The sequence below is a fragment of the Bos indicus genome, chromosome 10 (assembly GCF_029378745.1).
Source record: "Bos indicus isolate NIAB-ARS_2022 breed Sahiwal x Tharparkar chromosome 10, NIAB-ARS_B.indTharparkar_mat_pri_1.0, whole genome shotgun sequence".
Lineage (NCBI taxonomy): Eukaryota > Metazoa > Chordata > Mammalia > Artiodactyla > Bovidae > Bos > Bos indicus.
In genome coordinates, this window is record NC_091769.1 from 61,614,110 (window position 1) to 61,636,327 (window position 22,218).

The window sequence follows — 22,218 nt, forward strand, 5'->3', positions numbered from 1 at the left end:
CATGGTTTTATAGGGAAATTCTGTGTTTCTAAGTGTTTTTATCTCTGTAATGAAAAAGATAGTTCTCCTTAAGAAACACTAACTGCTATCCTTATGTTCCTGGTGGTGGTTCTCAGCACAAGTCCTGACATGTGGTAGGCACTCAGTAAGTATTTGAATATCGACATAAGTAATTTCTTATTATAAGGGCAAAGGTAGGAAGCCTGTGGTGAAAGGCCCTGGAGAAAAATGAATGCTATCGTTTGATGTTTGTTTCTGGCTCAAAATTTCAAAGACAGCTTCACATCCTCACCGCAGGCCACGAATTTCAGACCAAAACAGAATTGCACCAAAATCCTAAATTCCTTTTTAGTTAGTCACACATAATAAAAGCTGAGGGCAGTCTCCCAGTTGACATTTGAATAAGATCAACTCATGAGGGAAGCATATCTGGGTTTTTCTTAGAAACGATGGTCGTGGTGCCTGGATGGCCTAGTTTTCCAGAATCTATCCATAGATCTTGGAATTGCATAAAAGGATGGCAAGTACAGATCGTGTAGCTCCTATTTCTCCCCATACAATGAGCACATGACCTCCAGGGCATATGCTTAGCAGAAGTTCTTTCCTGGCCAGATAATAGGTAGACTTTTTTTGTTGTTGTTAACCTTCAAAGAGCGCAAATGGCATTAAAAAGATTAGCTTTAATCATTTTAACACATTTACATATCAGGGAGTTTGCATTTTTAAAGTTCTTTCCTTTCTGCCTGATATATGCACACTAACTTTTTTTTACGAAAGGAGGGAACTAGGATTCCTGGGTCACCTCCTAGGTGTGAAGTATTTTATGGAAATTATGTGACTTAATGTTCAAAACAGTACTGTAGAAGGGGAAAAGCCAAGGTTTACAAAATTTAGATAAATAATTTGGTCTAGTTGTTTAAGCAGTTAATAAATGAAGGAGCTCATATTCCGACTTGGGCTGAGTTCACAGTCCAGACCCTGCCCACTGCTTCTGACCCCTCCCAAATGAACACCGGATGCAGTAAGCCTTTGCTTGCCATGCCCCTAGGCAAGCACCGTTTCTGCCTCCTTGGAACTACATGGTACCCAGAATTAGCAACTTGCTGTATAGAATGATCCCAATGACATTTCTGCCTTCTCTACTGCTGATATTTCCTGCCTTGGTAAACCACAAAGACCCCTAAAATTATCCCCAGTGACAAGAAAATATGTATAGTCTCCAACTTATGAACAAATCCAAGGTTTGTTGGCAAGTTGGTTGCTTGGAATTAGTAAATCTAACCAGTAGGAAAGCCCATGTATAGATCATGGAGTGTAGTATCTTCCTTAGACATCTCTTTGAACCATGGCGTGCTGCGTTTCATGGGGTCGCAAAGAGTCGGACACGACTGAGCGACTCATCTGATCTGATTCTACCTGTTACCTTCTGTTATCATGTTCAGCAACTCTCAGGTCTCACCAGTCCCAACTCTCCCTTTGTCCTGAAAGATACTGCAGTCTTATTGCATTTTGCTCTGTGATCTTCCTTTGGCACTTTATAGTACTTTTCGTAGGGTTGTCTTTTCATATTACTGTGTTCTGTCTCATCAATTCCTAGGAGTCTTAAGATGCTGTGCACCTAGCATGGGCCTCACAGCTCCTAGCTCCCGGTTGGCCACACTAGTGTTAATGATTGGTGACAGGCTAGGATGACCTGCAAACACACATTTAATCCATCATATATTTGTTTTGATGTAATGTGATTTCTGGGTTCGGAGAGTAAGGCCAGGTGATTCAGAAGTAGAGAAAAGAAGAAAGTTTCCTTCTCCTCTTCTGCCAAGTGTCTTGGCCAGGTCTACAGTTCCTCCAGCCTCCCTTTTCTCCAGGGGATCTTCCCAACTCCCAGCAATTGAACCCCAGTCTCCTGCATTGCAGGCAGATTCTTTGCCATCTGAGCCACCAGGGAAGTCAACCTCCCTTTACCTCCTCCAAATCTTACCACTCTTTCCCCTCAGTTCCAATTCCTATAAATCTTTAGATTACTTTAAAGCCACCCCATATCCTCTGGGCAAAGTGACCTAGCACCAGATCCTTTGGCACTGCCATCTGATGACAAAACTTCAGGCTGGTGTGTCCAACGGTTAGTTCCCTCTGAATGGTTTCTGCTTTTCACAAATCTTCCCATTGGTTTTCTTTACAGTTATAAGTTATGTGAATGTGTATTCTCTTAACAGAACCCCTCCTTCAAAATAAAAAGAAAGAAAAACTAGTAAAATGATTATTGTAGATGCAGGTACCATGTATAAATCAGGACCTGCCAGCAACCCAAATGTGGTTGGTAATTGTTCCAGCCTCAGCATTCACCATTTTGTTCAAAAGCCTCTGACCAACTGATTTATCATATAAGTCAGCCATCTGGGCAGTAAAATAATATCATAGATAATTTGCAAAATAATAGACATTAGCTCATTAGGAGTTTGCAGTTGGCAGCTGTAGGTCTCAGTTTTGCTCTGAAAGATAGCCCACACTGAAAATTGTATATACAAATTTTGGTCAAGTGTTTATACTGGGTTTTGACCACCAAATTCACTTGAAGCTGGGATATAAGCCAGTTTTTGAACATCTCTTCCCATTCTTAACAGTCTTTGGCTTTCATGCCCAAAATATTAATCCTGAAGTATATGATGTATTAGTGGCTTTAAGGCAATGCAAATTAGGAAGCAGGAAGTTCTGTTTCTCCCCCTTCTTCCTAGGGGAGATGCCACCCATATCTCCACAGAGCATTCTTTGTCTTCACTCCCCTCTCCATTCATTTACCCTGGATCAAACTTGTTCTGCCTCTTTGCTGAGACTGTTTGTCTGACCAAAGGTGCAGGAGCTGGGACCACAAAAAATTTCTGGAAAGCATACTCATACATGCTAGTGGTTTTAAGTACTTTTTAGAAATAATCTCATATCCTTTAAAGCTGACCCACACTTTTCTCTTAATGATTTGTCTAGGTTTGTTGTAGCCATCTTCACTTGACATTAATAATTTAAGTGTTTCAAAGTTAGCCTTGGTTTTTTCCTTGTCTTTCATTAATTTATTGCAACCTGTAAGATTTTAAGGCTTTGTGTTTTCAAGAGTGATGTCAGTCACTCAGTCGTGTCCGACTCATTGCGACCCCATGAATTGCAGCACGCCAGGCCTCCCTGTCCATCACCAACTCCTGGAGTTCACTCAAACTCACGTCCATCGAGTCAGTGATGCCATCCAGCCATCTCATCCTCTGCCATCCCCTTCTCCTCCTGCCCCCAAGCCCTCCCAGCATCAGAGTCTTTTCCAATCAGTCAACTCTTCGCATGAGGTGGCCAAAGTACTGGAGTTTTAGCTTTAGCATCATTCCTTCCAAAGAAATCCCAGGGCTGATCTCCTTTAGAATGGACTGGTTGGATCTCCTTGCAGTCCAAGGGACTCCAACATCACAGTTCAAAAGCGCTCAGCTTTCTTCACAGTCCAACTCTCACATCCATACATGACCACTAGAAAAACCATAACCTTGACTAGACAGACCTTTGTTGGCAAAGTAATGTCTCTGCTTTTCAATATGCTATCAAGAATGATGTAGATGAAAGCAATTATGGGTCTGATCCTCTCTGATCAAATGATGGTTGATGTGCAGACTTACAGGAAACATCGGGACAGGTTTTTTTACTATAAACAAATTCTTCACCTTACAAAAGGATTTCCCAGTTGTATTCCTTCATATGACAAAATACTGGTTCAGTTCAGTTCAGTCGCTCAGTCGTGTCCGACTCTACATTTAAAATATTGGTTACATTTCAAAAGTTTATTTTATAGAACTGTACAGAGATACGTTTTACTTGGAGAGGTATACCCCTAACATATGACAGATCAAGGTGTTCTGCAGTTGGCTCCCTGCCTCTGCTACTCCATGGCATGACCTCAAAGGGTTGTGGAACAGTTAGGTTTTTCCTTTGTCATGGGCTCTTTTCTGGTAGCTCAGAGTTGTACGTCAGTGTGTCAGTGTTGTCACAACAGTCAGACATGATGTAACCCTGTAAAACTGATGTGTGTATATATATATTTATATACACACATCCTATATATATATATACAGCCTATATATATGTATGTATGTGTATATATATGTATATGTGTATATATATATGTATATACATATATATATATAGGCTTTCCTGGTGGCTCAGTGGTAAAGAATCTGCCTGCCAATTCAAGGAACATCGGTTTGATCCCTGATCCGGGATGATCACTCATGCTGCGGAGCAACTAAGCCTGTGTGCTGAGACTGTGCTCTAGAGCCCGTGAGCTGCCAGTACTGAAGCCTGTGTGCCTAGAGCCTGTGCTCCACAGTAAGAGAACAACTGCAATGAGAAGCGCACATACCACGACAAAGATTAACCCCCACTGTGCACAGCTAGAGAAAGCCCGGCACAGCAACGAAGACCCGGCACAGCCATAAATAAATCTTTTTTAAAAGTGATAGAAACATCTTCCTCTGTTGCTTTGAGAAGATAGCTTTCTGCCAAAATAAACTTTTAATTCCTTTAAGAATTATTGTATCCTTTAGCACTAAGAACTTACAACTGTGTACATTTTGAACTTGTATATCATTAGTGCCTTATCAAATCTGTTAGGGCCTCAGGACCAAAGGAAATCTTACCTAACAAGTGTTGGATCTGACTGCAAAGTGGCTCATTCCTTTTCAAAAAAACAATCTCACAAGTCTGACTGAAGTTTCAAGACAAGTTTCAGACTGAAAAATAAGATCTTTTAGAAATGTAGACTATCATGCAGACTTCATATTGTTTTAAAATAGATTTGTATCAACATTTGCCTAAAATGGCTCAAATTAAGTGGTTTGAAAGAAAGGACAACACAGCCTCCCTTCAGTATAGAGACATGATTATGTCACCGCCAGGGATTTTCTTCATCTCTCTCTTCCGATGGTCCATATGGTTATAATCATTCGTCCCCACCTTGGGGATGGAATGCGGGACTTGGGCCAAGCGCCCCAGCCCTAGGGGCAGAAGGTGTGAGCCAGAGGAACAGAGGAACGGGAGCATTGTTCCCGTGCAGGGCGCACAGCTTCCCTTCCAGGGCACTGCTGCTTCCGTCAGTCTGTTCACCCCACCCCAGCCCCAGAGGGAAATGTGGAGCTGTGGGGGCAGGAGAGAGTCTTCCCTAAGTTTGATCTCAGTGACGCGTGTGTGGGGGTTTCTTTGTCTTCTCAGATGTCCGCCCAGGATACTGTTACACGGCTCTGGCAAATGGGCGCTGTTCTAACCAGCTGCCACAGTCCATCACCAAGATGCAGTGCTGCTGTGACGTCGGCCGGTGCTGGTCTCCCGGGGTCACGGTCGCCCCCGAGATGTGTCCCATCAGAGCAACTGGTAAGAGCCCTTCCGTTTATCCACAGAGCATCTCATCTCAACCCCTGCAAGCCCTAGTGATAACGTGCATGCTGCAGTTCTAGTGGAAACCGGGGTAAGTGAATAAGATTTCAGAAAATAAGAGAGAGGACCTTCAGAGAAATTTCCCCAGGTAGTGAACAGGGGAAACACAGAGGTCTGTACACATGACACTGTTCTCAGGTACTTAGAATCTTACTTAGCTTGCGAATATCCACTGGCTAGCAACCTGACCAGTCTGGAAGAACTGGCTCTTCCTTATCCTCATGTATTTCTTTCGGTTCTTGTGTAGTGCTCAAAAGCTCACTAGAATAAGAGTCAACTCATTCAGAGCCTTTCAGGTGAGTTATTGTGGATATAAATTTCTTCCTGCCGTAATATTTGACACTCCCCTCTTCTTCCTTGCCAAGTAGTCCTATTGATTTTTTTGTTTGTTTGTTTTGCTTTGATTCCTCTTCCATGTCTTATTCATTTCCATGTAAAGCTCATTTTCTCTCATCTGGACTATTTGAGTAGCCTCCTACCTGGTCTCTGTGAAGTCCACAGCTGCCACAGAACATTTTCCAAAGCCTAACTCAACGGAAATTCAGTTTTAAAAAGTTGTGTCTGGGGAAAATGTAGAGAAAGATATCCACAAAATTTTTCTCAGTGTAAACTCAGGCTTATCTAGTGGTCCAAGTCACTCCATTTCTTGAAAATCAAATTTTACTTTTTAGCCGAAAAGTCTCCAAATCTGATCCCAGTTCATCTTTTAATTCTTGTTCTTTGTAGTAGCTTTATTATATAATTCAGCTTTCCTTGAACCCAGCCTGTGCATTTCTCAACTCAAGCATCCTTTCTTCTTAAACTTCTCCTCAGTTCAGGTCCTTACTCCCCACTCCTCACCCCTGCCACCTCTACCTGTTGTATGCCCTCTTGTTGGTTAAGCTCCCACTCAGATATGACCCAATCCACACACATCCCAAGATAACTGCAGCGGGAAGTGCTGCCTTCTAGCTCAGTGCTCTAGGTTTGTACTGTTGCTATGATACAGATACCATCTGCTCAGCTTTGGGCCCATCTGTGTTCCTATATTGCTTTTTTGCTAGCTGATAAATTTCACTGGGGGGTCTCAGTCATTATTACAGTGCCACATTCCTTCTGCTTTTTCAACACTTCACCAGTACTTGGCAAAAACTTCCTGATGGGAGGCATTCGGGTAGTGTACAACTTATTAGGTGACATCTTTCCCACCAGTTGTAAGTAAAAACTGGGGTTATAGTTTCTTCTCAGTCTTGTTCCTGAAAGTGTGTTTCAATCAGGAAATTTTAGGAGAGAAAATCAATATGAGAATGGATGAATGCAGAGTTAATGAAATACTTCAGAGTGTGCTATTCACAGACTATGAATGCCCCAAGATCATGGATTATAGACCTGCTCACAGCTGTTATTTTTAAATTTCTGTTTATTATTGAGAATTATATATATGGATTAAAAAAGCAAGAAAGTCTTTTCAATGTATTTTAACATATAATAAGCTATGTATTGCCATATATTTTGACTGTCTACAGCCTAAAAATATAATGCTGCCTCCTTAGTTCATTAGGGGGACCATATAGTAGATCACTGTTTAGAAGACATGACTTTCCACTAAGACATACAGCATGGATATCAGGAGAATTGCTTTTTAAATATATATGTTAACTTAGGAATCAGCAGCATGGATGTGAATTCTTTCCTGTCTCGATCAGGCCTTGAATAGTAGGAGGAGGACTAGAGTAGGCGTATGTGCCTGAAGACTTACTTTAGGCCACAGGGAGCAGAAGGCCTGGTACCCCTCTGTGACTTTCCAGGGAGCTGCTCTCTCAGGGGTACCACTGAAAGATGTACAACCCCAAGATAGGCTCGGAGTAGAGCAAATGGATAGGGCAAACTAGTTTTCAGGTAGATATGTGTGTTTGCTGTTTGTTTGTTCAGATGTTCCCTACCAATACCACAGAGCTCTAGGTTCTTAATTCATGAAGAATGATAACGTAAGAAGGATTATTTCAGATTGGTCAGCTTTTCACTTAAAAAAAAATAATCGGTTTCATCTCCAAGTTAAATACAGATAGAAAAGATGGACATCAGTTGAACAAAATTAGCCCCATGTTGCTGATTCTGAATGTAAAGGGGCTCAATGGAAAGTTCCTAAAGTAGGAAAAAGTACAGAACCCAGACTGATATACTATCGTGGAGAGGTTAAGATGAATTTAATGGCATGCTTGGGCTTCCCTGGTGCCTCAGTGGTAAAGAATCTGCCTGCGATGGTGGAGACCCAGGTTTAATCCCTGGATAGAGAAGATCCCCTGGAGAAGGGAATGGCAACCCGCTCCAGTATTCTTACCTGGAGAATTCCCATGGACAGAAGAACCTGGCAGGCTATAGTCCACGGGGTCACAAAGAGTCGGACATGACTGAGCGACTGACACACTCTAAAATAATATAACCAAATTAGCAGGAATGCTGATAAGCTATCCAACTTCTTTTATAGGAATCCTAAAAGATCCTTAAAAAAGAAGATTGATTGGTTCTTGGAAGCTAAGTACAATTGCAATTCAACTAAATCTATCATAGTTAATAAATTCCTCTTGTGTGCAATTTTCCAGGTAAGGCTGAGAGTAGGAATTAATTGTGAGTTAGGTATGATCCTTGGTTAAAATGCTGCACAGTCTTAGGTAGAAAGTTGTAAGAAAGCAGGTAGCCAGGAAATGATAGATATGGCACATCCAGGTAATAATTCTATAATAAAGATCACTGTGATTTGAAAACAGGGATTGTAGCATTCTGATTCAGGGAAGCATAAACAACATATAAATCCTTTCCAAATACAGTCAGGCATTACTGAATCTCTGTGGATTAAAATTCCAGATCAATAATGCAGTAGGAGAATTCTCTGAAAACATAAACTTAATCTGAGTTGGAAATGTCAGATATAATTGAAAAAGTTTCAGTAATGGATCAGAAAATAACAACAAAGTACATGGTAGCTAGGTATGTTTAGCCAACTGTTAATGGACAATATGTCCAATGAGGTTGAAATATGCATACATTTCAGTAAGACATATTACTGTGTCATTGAATAAGTCAGATTTTAGTCCACAAGGAAAGTAAAAATGCTAGCCTAATTTCTATTAATGGGTGAAGGTAGCGTGGAACGTATCTATGGGAGAACTCCTGTGTGACAGAGGTAATACAATCATCAACATCCTGGAAAGAGGGGAAAAAAGAAAATTTAAAAGTTATATAGTTTACTTTTTGAAGTGAACTATGACAAAATACGGCTATTTGTAGGAAACATGAAAATGGATAGTTAAGTAAATACCCTTCTCAAAACTTGAATCCTGCTTAAAAATAACCAGTTTGGAAGTCTCCCTCCCTGCTCCCCCCACCCCCTGAAATGTGCCACAAGTCTAAACATGATTTATTCTAATAAAGGACTGGCATGGTGGAAAGAAGGAATGAGTCTGTATGTGCAGTCATAGGGGAGACAGTTGATCATCACCCTTGATGCTCCTTCTGCCCCGTGGGCTGTTTCTTCTCTGTCACTTTTTTGTCTTTTACAAATAGGTATTCATCAGGGCTCTGTCTCCTTACTCCCTTCTCTTCACTTTCCACACCTTCCTCATGGGAGCTCACCCATCCCCATGACCACTGATAACCCCCAAACTTAGCAGCAGCCCTGACTTGTTCTCTAGGCTTCAAACTCTCTTATAAAACTGCTATATGACATCTCCATGTGGATGTCTGATATCTCAGAATTCATCTGTTCAGCTTTTGGCTTCTATTCACCAAACCTGCCCCCATCACAGTTTTTCCCATCTCAGCAGACGGCACCAACGTCAACCTTGTTTCTCAAGTGGAAAACTACAACTGACTCCTGATTTCCTGTTCTCCTCAGCTATGACTTTCCTATGATTTCCTATTCCCTTATTTACTGACATTTACTCCTTCCCTGAGCACAATCCATTGATCTTATCTCTAAATATGCTTCAAATGTGGTTACTTCTGTCCGGTTCCATCATTAGCTCCCCGGTCCAGCCATCCTTGTCTTGCCTTTGGTCTTCTGCAGCAGCCTTGTCTCTCTCTGGTACCTTCTCCAGATCCAATGAGAATGATCTTCTGAAAATGTTCATCTGATCATGCCTCATCCCCACTAAAGACCAGCAGCAGCTTTCCAATGTACATCAAATAAATCACGTGTTCTTTAGAGCCCTGTGGGAGCCATGGGTGGGAAGACTGGGTGGAGATCATGGCATCTTACTCTTTTCTACCTCGAGGTCAGTTTTGACATAGGTAAAGACTTATGATGGTAAGTTGCTGTGTGGTTGTGGTTGCTACTCTAGGTATTAGGATGGGAATGAAGTCTGTTGGCTTTTTGCCTTTTCTTCAGTTGACCTATATCATTTGTGGATCAGTTTTATTCAGAATTCCTTTAAACAGTAAGGGTGAGTCCCATGGGCCTGTGACATATGCTGTAGCTCAGCTATTGCATTGTTTTTTCCAGAGGATTTCAACAAGCTGTGCTCCGTCCCTATGGTAATTCCCGAGAGGCCAGGATATCCTCCTCCACCCCTTGGCCCCGTTCCTCCCGTTCAGCCTGTCCCTCCTGGCTTTCCTCCTGGGCCTCAAATCATGATCCCTCGACCACCAGTGGAATATCCGTATCCATCGCGGGAACCACCAAGTAAGAATTCAAAAAGTCATCCAGTCACTTTTCTTGCATTAATTAGGTTAATTTTGTTGTCATTGTTTATGCTGCTTAAGTCATTAAATTTAGAATTCTTAAATATTTCATTTACACAGTCTCATGTATAAAGTTCTCAACTGGCCTATTGCATAGAGGAAAATGGACAGTTTCATATTCTCCAGAAATTAGCATCCTTTTGTTATTGATATTGTGGGAGAGATTTGAATCTGATTCATAGAGGGGAGGTGTAAAATTACACTTTGGGTTACATATCATGCAAAGCAATTTTGCAAGTAGTTAAATATTAAGCTTTTCCCGCCAACTGGTGGCTTGAACATGAGGCAGAGGGGTGGAGGGAGAAGCGGGCAGAGGAGCAGGCCACTGCTGGGCTGCAGTACCTGGCTGCATGTGCTGGGATGCACAGGTACTCTCTGTAGGCAGGAATGGAAACACTCTCTGTTGGTACCAGATAAACTTTGCCCAGCGAGTGTCCTCCTTCCTTTAAGGTTCAGCATCTTCCCTGTTATTACAGAATTCGGTGCTGATGAAAGATGCTCTAATTTTAAATAATTTTAATGGGGTCTCATGCTGTTCTTTTAGGGGTGCTGCCAGTCAACGTCACTGATTACTGCCAGCTCTTTCGCTATCTCTGTCAAAATGGACGCTGCATCCCAACCCCCGGGAGCTACCGGTGTGAGTGCAACAAAGGATTCCAGCTGGACCTCCGTGGGGAGTGCATTGGTACGTGATGAACTACTGGGCTGGCACTGAGGGGCTGCTGCAGCTCTGCTCCATGACTGGATAGGTTTTCTATGGCTGCTGTAACAGATTGCCTCAAACTTAGTGCCTTTAAATCAGCACAGATTTATTATCTTATGTTTCTATAGGTTAGAAGTCTGACATAGTTCTTACTGGGCTAAAATCAAGGTGTCAGCAGGGCTATGTTCCTTATGGAGGCTCTTGGAGAGAATCCAAGTCTCTGCCTGTTTCCTTGGCCCAAGGGCTGTTTCTTTATCTTCAAAGCCAGCAGTGTGGCTTCTTTAAATTTCTCTCTAACTCTCTGGTTCTCTCTTCTAATACTCTCCTTCACGTTTAAGTATCTTTGTGATTACACTGGACCCAGCTGTATTTTGGGCTTCCCTGGGGGCTTAGTTGGTAAAGAATCTGCCTGCAGTGTGGGAGACCTGGGTTCGATTCCTGGGTTGGAAAGATCCCTGGAGAAGGGCATGGCAACCCACTCCAGTATTATTTGCTGGAGAATCCTTATGGACAGAGGAACCTGGTAGGCTATAGTCCATGGGGTCACAAAGAGTCGGACACAACTGAGTGACTAAGCACAGCCCAGCACAGCACAGCTGTGTATTTCAGGAGGAATGGATATTCTACCAACTAGTAGCTTAACTTAACTCCCCTTGCCATGTAGCGTATTGCACAGGTTCTGGGGATTAGGACATGAACATGTTTGTGGGGGCATTCTTATGCCTACTGTTGTTTCTTGTTGTTTAGTTGCTAAGACGAGTCCGACTCTTGCGACACCATGGACTGTAGCCCACCAGTCTCCTCTGTCCATGGGATTCCCCAGGCAAGAATACTGGAGTGGGTTGCCATTTCCTTCTTCAGCTGATCTTCCTGACTCACAGATCAAAGCCAATCTCCTGCATTGACCAGCAGATTCTTTACCACTGAGCCACCAGGAAAATCCTATGCCTACTATAGTGGCTTTTAACTTTCATTGTAAAACGAATTCAAGGCATTGCTGGTAACTCTAACTTAAGACATCGTATTGAAGCCTGACCATTAAAACAAAGCATTAAAAATACCCCCAAATTATGAAACTTTGCATATGTTACTAATTTGAATGAATAACTCGCCAACTATGTCTAGCTAGTCGTTAAAGACTGAAGCAAGGAATTTTAAGTTGTTGACAAGGCAATGAAGTTAGTGAAGGAAGGAAATCTAACGCAAGAATAAAATGTTTTCAAAAGCCCTTTTAAGTAGCCCACGAGGAGAGAATGCTTCAATCCTTAGTGGTCTTCCAGAGCTAGGTGGGAGAGGGAACATCTAGCTCAGGGTTGAGATCAGACCTGAATCTGCCACAAGAAGCTTGTGACTTCAGACAAGTGGGTTATCTTCCATAAGCCTTATCCTCCTCATCTTTACAGAGGAATAAAAGCCAGTTTATCTGTAAGTATACCGGTAGCTCTAAATGACTATAAAACTAGTGAGAGCCTGTCTGGGGACAAGGTGGCCGTGGTAGCATCCTCAATGGTGGGCGAGATGTGTTCTTCAAACTGCGATAGCTCATGGTTTGTTGTAATATTCTTAAAGCAACTCAGAAAGGAATGCTTGAATATGGTTGGGCCTTCTTTTTATTGAAGTAACGAGTTTCAAGAGACACTTGGAATCCTACCCAGGAGCCACTTCTGAAATGTTAGTCTGTTTGATTCCCTTAGACCAGACCCAGGGAAGAGAAAATGTTTATTAGCTTGGAGTGTTGGGTTGCTACTATTTGGCATTTTACTCTGAAGAATGACACAGGAAAATAATACACTTTAACTGCTCAACCCTACCAAGTCTTCAAGTGGCTGGTGACACCGTTACTGTAGTGGAAAGAAAAAGGAACCTTTCATTACGCTATTTATTTCTTGAAAGTGTTTTAACATATAAAGGAAACCAACAAAATGGTCTTAGAGTTATGGGCATCTAACTTATTACTAAAATATACTGTGCTTTGCAGATGTTGATGAATGTGAGAAGAACCCTTGTGCTGGTGGCGAGTGTATTAACACGCAGGGCTCTTACACCTGTCAGTGCCGACCTGGTTATCAGAGCACACTCACGCGGACAGAGTGCCGAGGTACGTTCAGTCTGAGCTTGGCATGAGGACGTGTATGCTAAGTAAGGAGTTTGCTTTGGAGGAATTCCATGGAGCTTAAATAACCCTTGCCTGGAGAGACTAAGATACTCCCATTGCCTTTTGCACTTAATTCCACATATTGTTTCTCCGAATTATGTTACATCATAATTTTATGTTACATCATAAAATCTGGCAAACATTCCAGTTTTTTTAAAAGATGCTTCTGTGCCTATGGGAATATCTTCTTTTTACCAACCTCTCCCACCCCCCCCCCTTTTTTTTTTGCCTTATCACTATTGTCTCTTAAATTTTAATCAGAAAGCTAGGGAATAGGGTTGTCCTTTGTTGACAGAAAAGCAGAGGAAACTTCCAGGTGAAATTTTCTGCAATTAGTTGCTGAATGGAAAGGCCTGAAGGATAAGAAATGCCTGTAAGTTCTTGCTGCTGATTTGTGTCGTCAGCAGTAGCATCGGCTAGGGGTAGGTTGGACATGCACTGACTAAAGCCCCACTTGAGACCTGCTGAATCCAAATCAGCATTTGAACACGATCTTCCAGGGATTCTTACAAGTGTTAAAGTTGGAGAAGCCCTGCTGTAAAGTTTCCTCATAAAAATTCGCCTTCAGTTTTTTATAGTAGTTGACTTATTAATCCACCCAAAAGTCATCTTAGATGACTTTGATGTACTGAGTTTCTTTTTTATTTGTTTTAATGTTTTATTTTGTATTGTAGTATAACGAATTAACGATGTGAGTTTTAGGTGGACAGCTCAGGGACTCAGCCATACATATACATGTATCCATTCTTCCCCAAACTCCTCTCCCATCCAGGCTGCCACATAACATTGAGCAGAGTTCCCTGTGCTATACAGTAGGTCCTTGTTGGTTATCCATTTAAAATATAGCAATGTTATACTGAGTTTCTGAGATAGAAATAATTAAGATGTGCTTCCCACTTCAGGGGACTCAAATATCTATATCTCTATAAATTTGGTGCAGAATGATCTATTATCATTGATCAAGTAAAGGCAGATAAAGGCAAGAAAATTCTCTGTTGAAATTAAATACAGGGAAATATAAGGAAGTTTGTATTGCTTTAAAAATTTGTCAGCCATTAATGAGTTAATTTTATTTGCCTCTTTTAGCAAAAAGTTCTTTATATGAGTTGAAGACATACAAGTCTGTTTTTTTTTTTTTATTAGTGACTCTTTTCAAAATCTTTGAATTTGGTTCTGACTTAGAGATTTCTTGCCATCAGTGTATCTTAGTACACTACTTATAAATGGCAATTTTGAGCAGAAAAACCTGGAGTACAACATTTGAACCTGTTAATATTTCTATTAATGGTCTACTTACTGAATTACAAGTATAGTTTGAATTTTTAACTGAGCTTAGGTCCTTCTTTATGACTTTTGTTTAAAATAATCAGTGCATACACACAGTATATTAGGCATTTTTCAATAGTGGAAAATAAGCTGAAACCAGTGTTTCAGAAGACAGCACTGTTAAATAAGCAAATAGAAGACGTTATTGAAAGCACTCTTCTAGGGCGGGAACCACCGAATGTAGGTGCATGTTACTGTCATCAGTCTGAGACTTAATTTATTAGAGACTGAGGATGACCTAAAAGCCTCTAGTACTGTGTTCTTTAAGAGCTAGTGCTAAGTTTATCTCAAACACGAGAAGTTGATAACATGCTCACATTTGGAGATAGATGACAGTGGTCACAGAATGGTCAGAAAGGCTGTATACTCAGCTGAGAAGGAGGACAGGAGGAACTGAACAGAAGGGGACAGTAGAAACATACAGAAACACAGACGAGACTTTGAATGGCAAGCTTTTCATTTATTTTTGTAAGGCAGCGGAGCCCCGATAGCATTTTCAAATTAGCGAGGAGAGAAAAAGCTGAACTCTTTATCCTGTTTATTTTATCCTTGGGCCTCCATAGATTACAGAATCCTTAAAAAAAAAAAAAAGTAGATTATAAAATCTTTAAAAAAAAAAAGTCTGCTGAAGAATATGTGGCTTTTTACTATTTTTTTTTAGAGTATGGAGCGAGTCAGATTTTAGTAAGGATTAAGAAATAAATGAGAGAGAAAACGATTGTAGGTTGTTGGCACAAAGATCAGACAGAAGGAAAGCCCAGACTGCCTCAGCTAGTCCAATGACTCGTGTGGAAACCACTGCTGGATCTGCCCAGAAAGAAAGTGCGTCTGAGGGTCAACCACAAGACACCGTGCAGACACAGGATAGACAGTCAGAATAACCAGTATGCCATGAGTGCACATTCTTGTCGCCCAGAGGACTTTTAGAGCACTTATACCCAGGGACACGTGGCCCCCACTCAGCGTGGAGAGGTCTGCTCCCATCCAGCTCTGCTCAGCGCCCTGGCCTCTGTCTCCTGGGGAATAAGCCCTGGCATAGGTTATGTGCTCGGTAGACAGGATGGTTTGTGTTCATCCCCTTTGATGTTCATCCAGGCATGTAGCCTGGAAACTGAGGGGAATAGATAATCCAGGGTACCTTGTTGTCCACTTTACATTAATTATTAATCTTTAAATGCGAGATCAGATGCAGGTTGTTTGAATTATTGTCATTTTTAACACTTTTGTATCCTGCTCTGTTATTTAATTTGGCATAATTTTTAAACACAAAAGAAAAAAACGGAAAATATCCCCGAAGTACCAATATTTTGTTTGGTAGACAGAATACTCATAAAGTTATAAAAGAGACTAGGAATTTATAAACAAAACTGTATTTGGACCAGAATTGCCATAAGGAAGATAGACATTTAAGAGCCAAATGATTGATAGTTTTCAGATGGAATTAAGTTTTTTAACTGTTTTTTTTTAAATGGCATTTCTGTTTAATTATTCTGATATAGCTATCATCAGATTTGCCTTTTTGATCATGTCTTAAAAGACATCGGCCAAAGCTCACTGTAAATAATGATATATTCTGGCTCATTAAATTAGCTAGGAAATGATACAGAAGAACCTATTTTGTTTACAGAATTGAGATTTAGGGAGTCTTATTAGAAATTAGAGTTAAATTGAATGCTATTATGTCAGCATCTTTTCTTTTGTATGTCTTTCAAACTTTTATTAGTCATCCTAATTATATTTCATGTTGTTTAATTCTGAATTTATGTTAAAGGATGTTATTTAGTAACTGAAACCCAAGACTAAGATCATGAGTTTGGAGATGGTGAGAAGGAGCAGTAAAATAATTTTAAATCCCCTAAATAAAGCTATTTCTTTCTTTTTAACTCTTTCTTTTTAGACATTGATGAATGTTTACAGAATGGCCGTATCTGTAATAATGGACGTTGTATCAACACGGATGGCAGTTTCCATTGTGTGTGTAATGCAGGATTTCACGTCACACGAGATGGGAAGAACTGTGAAGGTAATACAATGTAATAATAATGTTATTTGGCTTTTTCCGGTGCAGTTTCAGTACCAAAAACCTTTAACAAGACAAGGTCAAATACTTAGTAAAAGGTATATATTCACCTGTGGTTATCTGGGAGGAAACCTAAGTTTTCAATAGTATTAATTCCTTTAATTCATTTTTGTGTGAGTCAAGTAACATTTTAAATATAGGAGCCAAGCTTGCTTTTCAAAGATTCCTAATGATGAAACTTCTATAGCATAAATCATTATTTATGAATTTTAAACAGAATTTGTACATTAAAAAAAATAGAACACACCTAATATCATGCATTCTTCAGTCACTTAAAAGTCTTTTGTTTAAAGTGTGTAGCAATGAAATGTTACTAATGAGTATCTGAAAATGTAAAATTTGAGAGAAATATTGATGATTGAGAGTCAGCCTTCATATTGCCTGTTTAATTAATCACCTGACTTTGAGTTGGGCTTTTTCATTCTGTCTTTTCCTCTGCCTATTTTTTCTGAAATTGAGAATATGACAATTACTGATGAGTTTCTACTTCTTAGACCTTTAGCGAAAAATGAAGAATGCTCCTTATCATCTTTCCCAACGTCTTTGGGAAAGACCCCAAGAATCTATTCATACATTAAAAGAATTTCAAAATTGTTCTTAGAAACATTTTTGGCAGAATATTATCTCAGTGATTCAATTCAAAGACTTAATGCCAAAATTCTCAGTTGGGATAGAATCTTGTTTAAAAAAGAAAAAATCATAAATTACTTTGGTCTGACTAAAGCCTGTAAGTGAAAACACACTGTGTCTAGAAGAGCAAGTGCCTCCTAAGAGCTGCAATGTTAAATCAAACAGCATATTGATGAATTTCAAGAAATATCCCATGATTAAGGGATCCTAAGTGTTAGCTGTCATGGCTGTGCTCTATAATTGTCTTGCATTTTAAAAATCCTACCCCTATTAAAATGCAAACTACAAGCAGTTCTCTGGTTTCTCCTTTTCAAAGAATCAGGAAGTAGCCTAAATACATTTCAAATTTCATCATTCTTAATTTTGATTTTGTTTTTATTTTCAGTATATTAGAAGTTACATGAATCTCTAAATATATATACTGGGTTGGCCAAAGAGTTTGTTCAGGTTTTTCTGTAAGGTGAATTTTTTGGCCAACCCAGTATTTATATGAAAATTCATATTTATATAATTCTACATGAATGTAATATATATACATATGTGTATACATATATACATATATATTTCATAATCTGTATATGTTTGTGTATACATATATATGTATATATGCATTCTTTCTAAGTCGCTTCAGTCATGTCCAACTTTTTGCGACTTTATGGACTGTAGACCACCAGGCTTGTCTGTCCATGGGATTCTTCAGGCAAGAGTACTGGCATGGGTTGCCATGCTGTCCTCCAGGAGATCTTCCCAACCCAGGGACAGAACCCGCATCTTTTGTGTCTTTACCACTAGCACCACCCGGGAAGCCCATATGTGTATATGTATATCCACGTCCTATAGTTCCGGCCTATAGTTTGCAAACACAGGTCAAAAATTGAGAACTTAAATTCATATTTCATATGTCACTCTTCTCTTTGTATGCTATAATTTGGATGAAAATTAACCTTAGACAATAATAACAAGAAGTAGAGATATGTGAAGAAATAAAATTATATTGATCCAGATTGGCTTCCTTTGTAAGCTTACTTATCTGGTTGTTAAGACAATACATCTTATCTATTTTTCAGATATGGATGAATGCAGCATAAGGAATATGTGCCTTAATGGAATGTGTATCAACGAAGATGGCAGTTTCAAATGTATTTGCAAACCTGGATTTCAGCTGGCATCAGATGGGCGTTATTGTAAAGGTTTGTGCTATGAAACTCTCACTCATATTCTTCACCTGTTTTTTCTCCTCTCTACATTGCTTAAAGCTACCACATTTCCCTATTAATTCTCCCCATTTATAGTACCATTAGTTCTGGATTAGTAAACCTGACTGGAACTTCTTCTTAAGTTAAGCCATCCAGAGAGCTACGGTTTATACTCAGAAGGCTGTTCTTATTTCAGAAAGAGTGTTTTGGTGTCTTCTCAAAAGAATCTCAGGCTCCATAGAAAATTAATGAGAAGCTGAACTTTCATTTGGACTACCAACAGCCGTGAGCATCTTATTGCATAAGCTGAGTTCCATCACTTCCTTGTAGTTGAGGAATAATTGCAGTTGGCTTCTTGATGGCTGTCATTTGCCACCTCTTGTATCTTCACTGAACAGAATATTGTAGACAGTTACTACCATGATCTCTTAGTAATTGCCTCAAAATATTTTAAGAAACACAACTTATTTAAACTTTATCAAGTCACATTAAGCAAAAAGGGAAAATAAGATAAAACAGAAGAAATAAAGGAACCAGGAACCATTGTTTAGTTCTGTAACTTTTGGAATATCTTTTTGCTCCAGGTAGTGAAGGAAAATGAAAATTTTTATTTGTGCTGTTGAACATTGAGGTCCTGAGCAAAGTCATCAGAGATAAGTTTGTGCTTGGTGTCTCCTGCCTAATGTAGTTAAGGATGAGTAACTATTGCATGTGTGTCCAAGATCTGAGTTGGAACCAGACTCTCAAGGAACACCATACTCAAAACAGGTCCAGGAAATCTGCTAAAATACGGCATGCATTCAAAGCCTTCTGCTTGTAGCTTCAGATGTATAAGTGTAGAGTGTCAAGCGATTCAAGATTGAGAAGGCAGGAGCAAGTTGTATGGTGCTTCTCTGAGTGCCCCTGGTGGGCAGCTTTGGTAAAGATGTTATGGTAGAAAGCCTTGTGTTTACTAAGTCTTCTGCATGATGTGTATTTTCTCTAGGCTTGAAAGAGCTTCTAGCCCCTGGTTGTTTACCTACATTCTCTATGACCTTCACATCAGTGGCTCTTAATAGTGTGCAAATCTGCCTTCACAGCAAGAGAAACTTTTTTCTTTTTTAAAAAATTAGAAGTTTCTGTACTTTTGAGCTATGTGTCGGGAGGAGCTTATAGTCAGGAAGACAAGATTAACACATGGAAATATTAAGACAGCATACAACAAAGCACCAGATTGTTAGATTAAGTGCTGTACAAGTGAGAAAGAAAGGGGAAGGGAATGATTGCTGGAATATTTGGAACTAGGCTTCCAAATAAAATAACACAAGGAAATGTGAAAGCCCCTTTGTGAACAGACTTTTTTTGAGAACACACACTCCTCTTACCTTGGAGCTTGCTAAGATTCCCTTTCGATGCCTACAGGCTGCCAGTGACCCAGGCCACAGCCTCTTCAGGGAGGCCAGTAGATGATGCTGATGTAACTGTTTCAGAGCACATTATGACCTCATAGGTGAAACTAGGTTTTGCAACTGTTTGCAATTAGTGAACTAGTGTCATTGATAAACGGATTGTTCCATTCATTTGAAAGTGCCTGGTGATTAAAAGTTCTGCTCTGACTTTACCATTCTAGCTTAAGAAACAGAGCTAGAAAGAGAAGGGAAGAATGCTTCCTATTCTTCCCTATGTCTTCTTTATTTTGATATATAGAGTAAATGGAATGCATGTACTGTAATAAGAACAAAGGAAGAAAAAGGAAAGAAATTTCTTATATGCTGTTATTTCTTTTCCATAATTTTTCTCTTGATATCACTAAGTAAGATTTTCTCTGAGTGCTAAGGACTTGGTTCTGATTCCCCAAAGCTGTGACTGTTCAAAGCTGAATGAACAATGCTAATTTAATCTCTACAGTTGACTAATCTGATGACCAGCCTCCCTTGATCACTCTCTGAAGGTTGAGGCCGCTCACTCTGAGCAATGCTCTCTGGATCCCCATTCCATCTCTGTCCCCAGTAAAAAGACATTGTGTTACTTTTCAGGCTGTAGTCACCATGCTTTACTGTAGATCTCAATTTGAACAAAAAAGTGACCTGAATAACTGAACCAATTCGAGTTCATGTATTTAAATATAACTGCTGTTTTAAAATACAATCTGTACACGGAATCTTGGACCATCTGAATGTATTTTGTGCCAAATAACACAAGCTGAGTAAAACGCAGAGGTGTTTCAGTCTCAATTTGCCTTTTTAAGGTCAGAAGAAAGGAAATATTCACATATACTCGTTGTATATTATAAACGGAGTTGTTATAAAATGCCTTGTTTCTAAGTGTTATATGTTTTCCAAAACAGAATTTTGGTATCATTTCTACTTCCCCATATTGAGGGGGAAAATATCTGCTATTATTAATATGTGCCCAATAAAGTCTTTTACCAGACCTCCCTAATATACACATATGATCCTGTAAAATATTTGTAATGTGTAAGAGAGATTTTTCTTTGCTGGGTTCCATTTGCTTACACTGCTGTTGTTGGCTTGGAACGGTCATCAAAATCATCTATATTCATTTTCTGTTCCTTTTTTATGGTGTTCCATCTAGGCTTTAGTTCTGTGTCTCCTTATGCCTTTCTAATTGTCCCAGAGATTTAAAGCGTGAGTTAAGGCATGAGTGATAACTGGAATGGACACCAGTCTGCGTGTTGGATGCCAAAAGGAGAAGCTTCCTGCCCAGGTCAAAGATGCAGTTTATTATCAAGCTAGATTTCTGACAGTCCTGGAAGAACTGCCATGTGAAACATTACACAAGACCCTTTGTCTTTTAGCTGTCACTTTCCTTCTTCTTCCAATTCTGTTTTTGCTTTATGATTCTTATTTTGGATTAAAAAAAATCTCAGGAGAATGTTATTGAAATAGCTTTATATGGAAAAGAAATAAACTCAGACAGTTTATCTCTCAGTTTTCGTTCCTCTTTCCTCCAAGGAAAATGAAATGCATCTCATTGAGCTTTTATTGTTGATGCTGCACATTATTGTAAACCTTCTCTATTTTCAAGTCTTAGACTTGTAAGCACATTATGGTTTTAGATGAAGTGACTTCATTTTTAATAAGTGCTTCTCCCTACCACAGATATTAATGAGTGTGAAACACCTGGGATCTGCATGAATGGGCGTTGCGTCAACACTGATGGCTCCTACCGATGTGAATGCTTTCCTGGACTGGCCGTGGGTCTGGACGGACGTGTGTGTGTTGGTAAGATCACGGCCATAACTAGATGTACTATAGAGATCCACCTCCTGTCAGTAAAATCAACCAATGGCAAATGTTCTCTACTGCAGCAGGTATGATACAGTTAATATCTGTGGGCAACAGACCAACGGGGTCAGTTTTTTTCCTTATAAAGTGAATATTAATTCAAGGGATAGAAAGATGAGCTGAGATAAATGAAAACCAAAGGACTCCACACCTCTCCTTCTTCCTTGTCCTAGTTGTCCTCAGTTTTCTCCAGCCCTCCTTTGCTGATAATGGTCTTTGGATTGACCTATATGTCCCTAATTATCTCACGATGAACATTTCATTTTCATCTAAGGAACTGAATGTCCAAAGGGAGGTAGAGAATTCCAAAGAGGATATAGATGATCCAGGAACTTATATGATAATAGTTTTTTGTGGCTTTATAAGACGTTTCTGATTTGTTAATAAATAGATACAAATTTTATCCAAATTATTCTTAAGAAAGGGAATTTTTCCCAATCCCCTTTGAACTGGGAAAAGATTGGTCATAGCTGGAAATCCCCTCCTGGTGGTAAAGATGACACTGCTTAGTTAGACCAATATCTAAGATTTATATAATTTTACAGATCAAACATCCTCCTTTTTGAAAGCACATCTAATTCAGATACTCAATAATTGTATGATTATGTTGGAGTGGGCTGTATTTCTAATAAAAATCTTGTTTATCATGTGGTGAAATTGAATGA

General features: G+C 39.7%; 1 protein-coding gene across 2 annotated transcripts in view; it reads left to right on the top strand.

Annotated features, from left to right (window-relative positions):
- FBN1 (fibrillin 1) overlaps positions 1 to 22,218 on the top strand; it is a 264,472-nt gene that overhangs the window by 134,216 nt on the left and 108,038 nt on the right. For both annotated transcript variants that reach the window (XM_070797597.1, XM_070797598.1), the window contains exons 10-16: positions 5,236 to 5,394; positions 9,938 to 10,117; positions 10,721 to 10,861; positions 12,858 to 12,977; positions 16,258 to 16,383; positions 18,138 to 18,260; positions 21,368 to 21,490. In XM_070797597.1, coding sequence (XP_070653698.1) covers positions 5,236 to 5,394; positions 9,938 to 10,117; positions 10,721 to 10,861; positions 12,858 to 12,977; positions 16,258 to 16,383; positions 18,138 to 18,260; positions 21,368 to 21,490 — 972 coding nt within the window. The remainder of the gene's footprint in view (positions 1 to 5,235; positions 5,395 to 9,937; positions 10,118 to 10,720; positions 10,862 to 12,857; positions 12,978 to 16,257; positions 16,384 to 18,137; positions 18,261 to 21,367; positions 21,491 to 22,218) is intronic.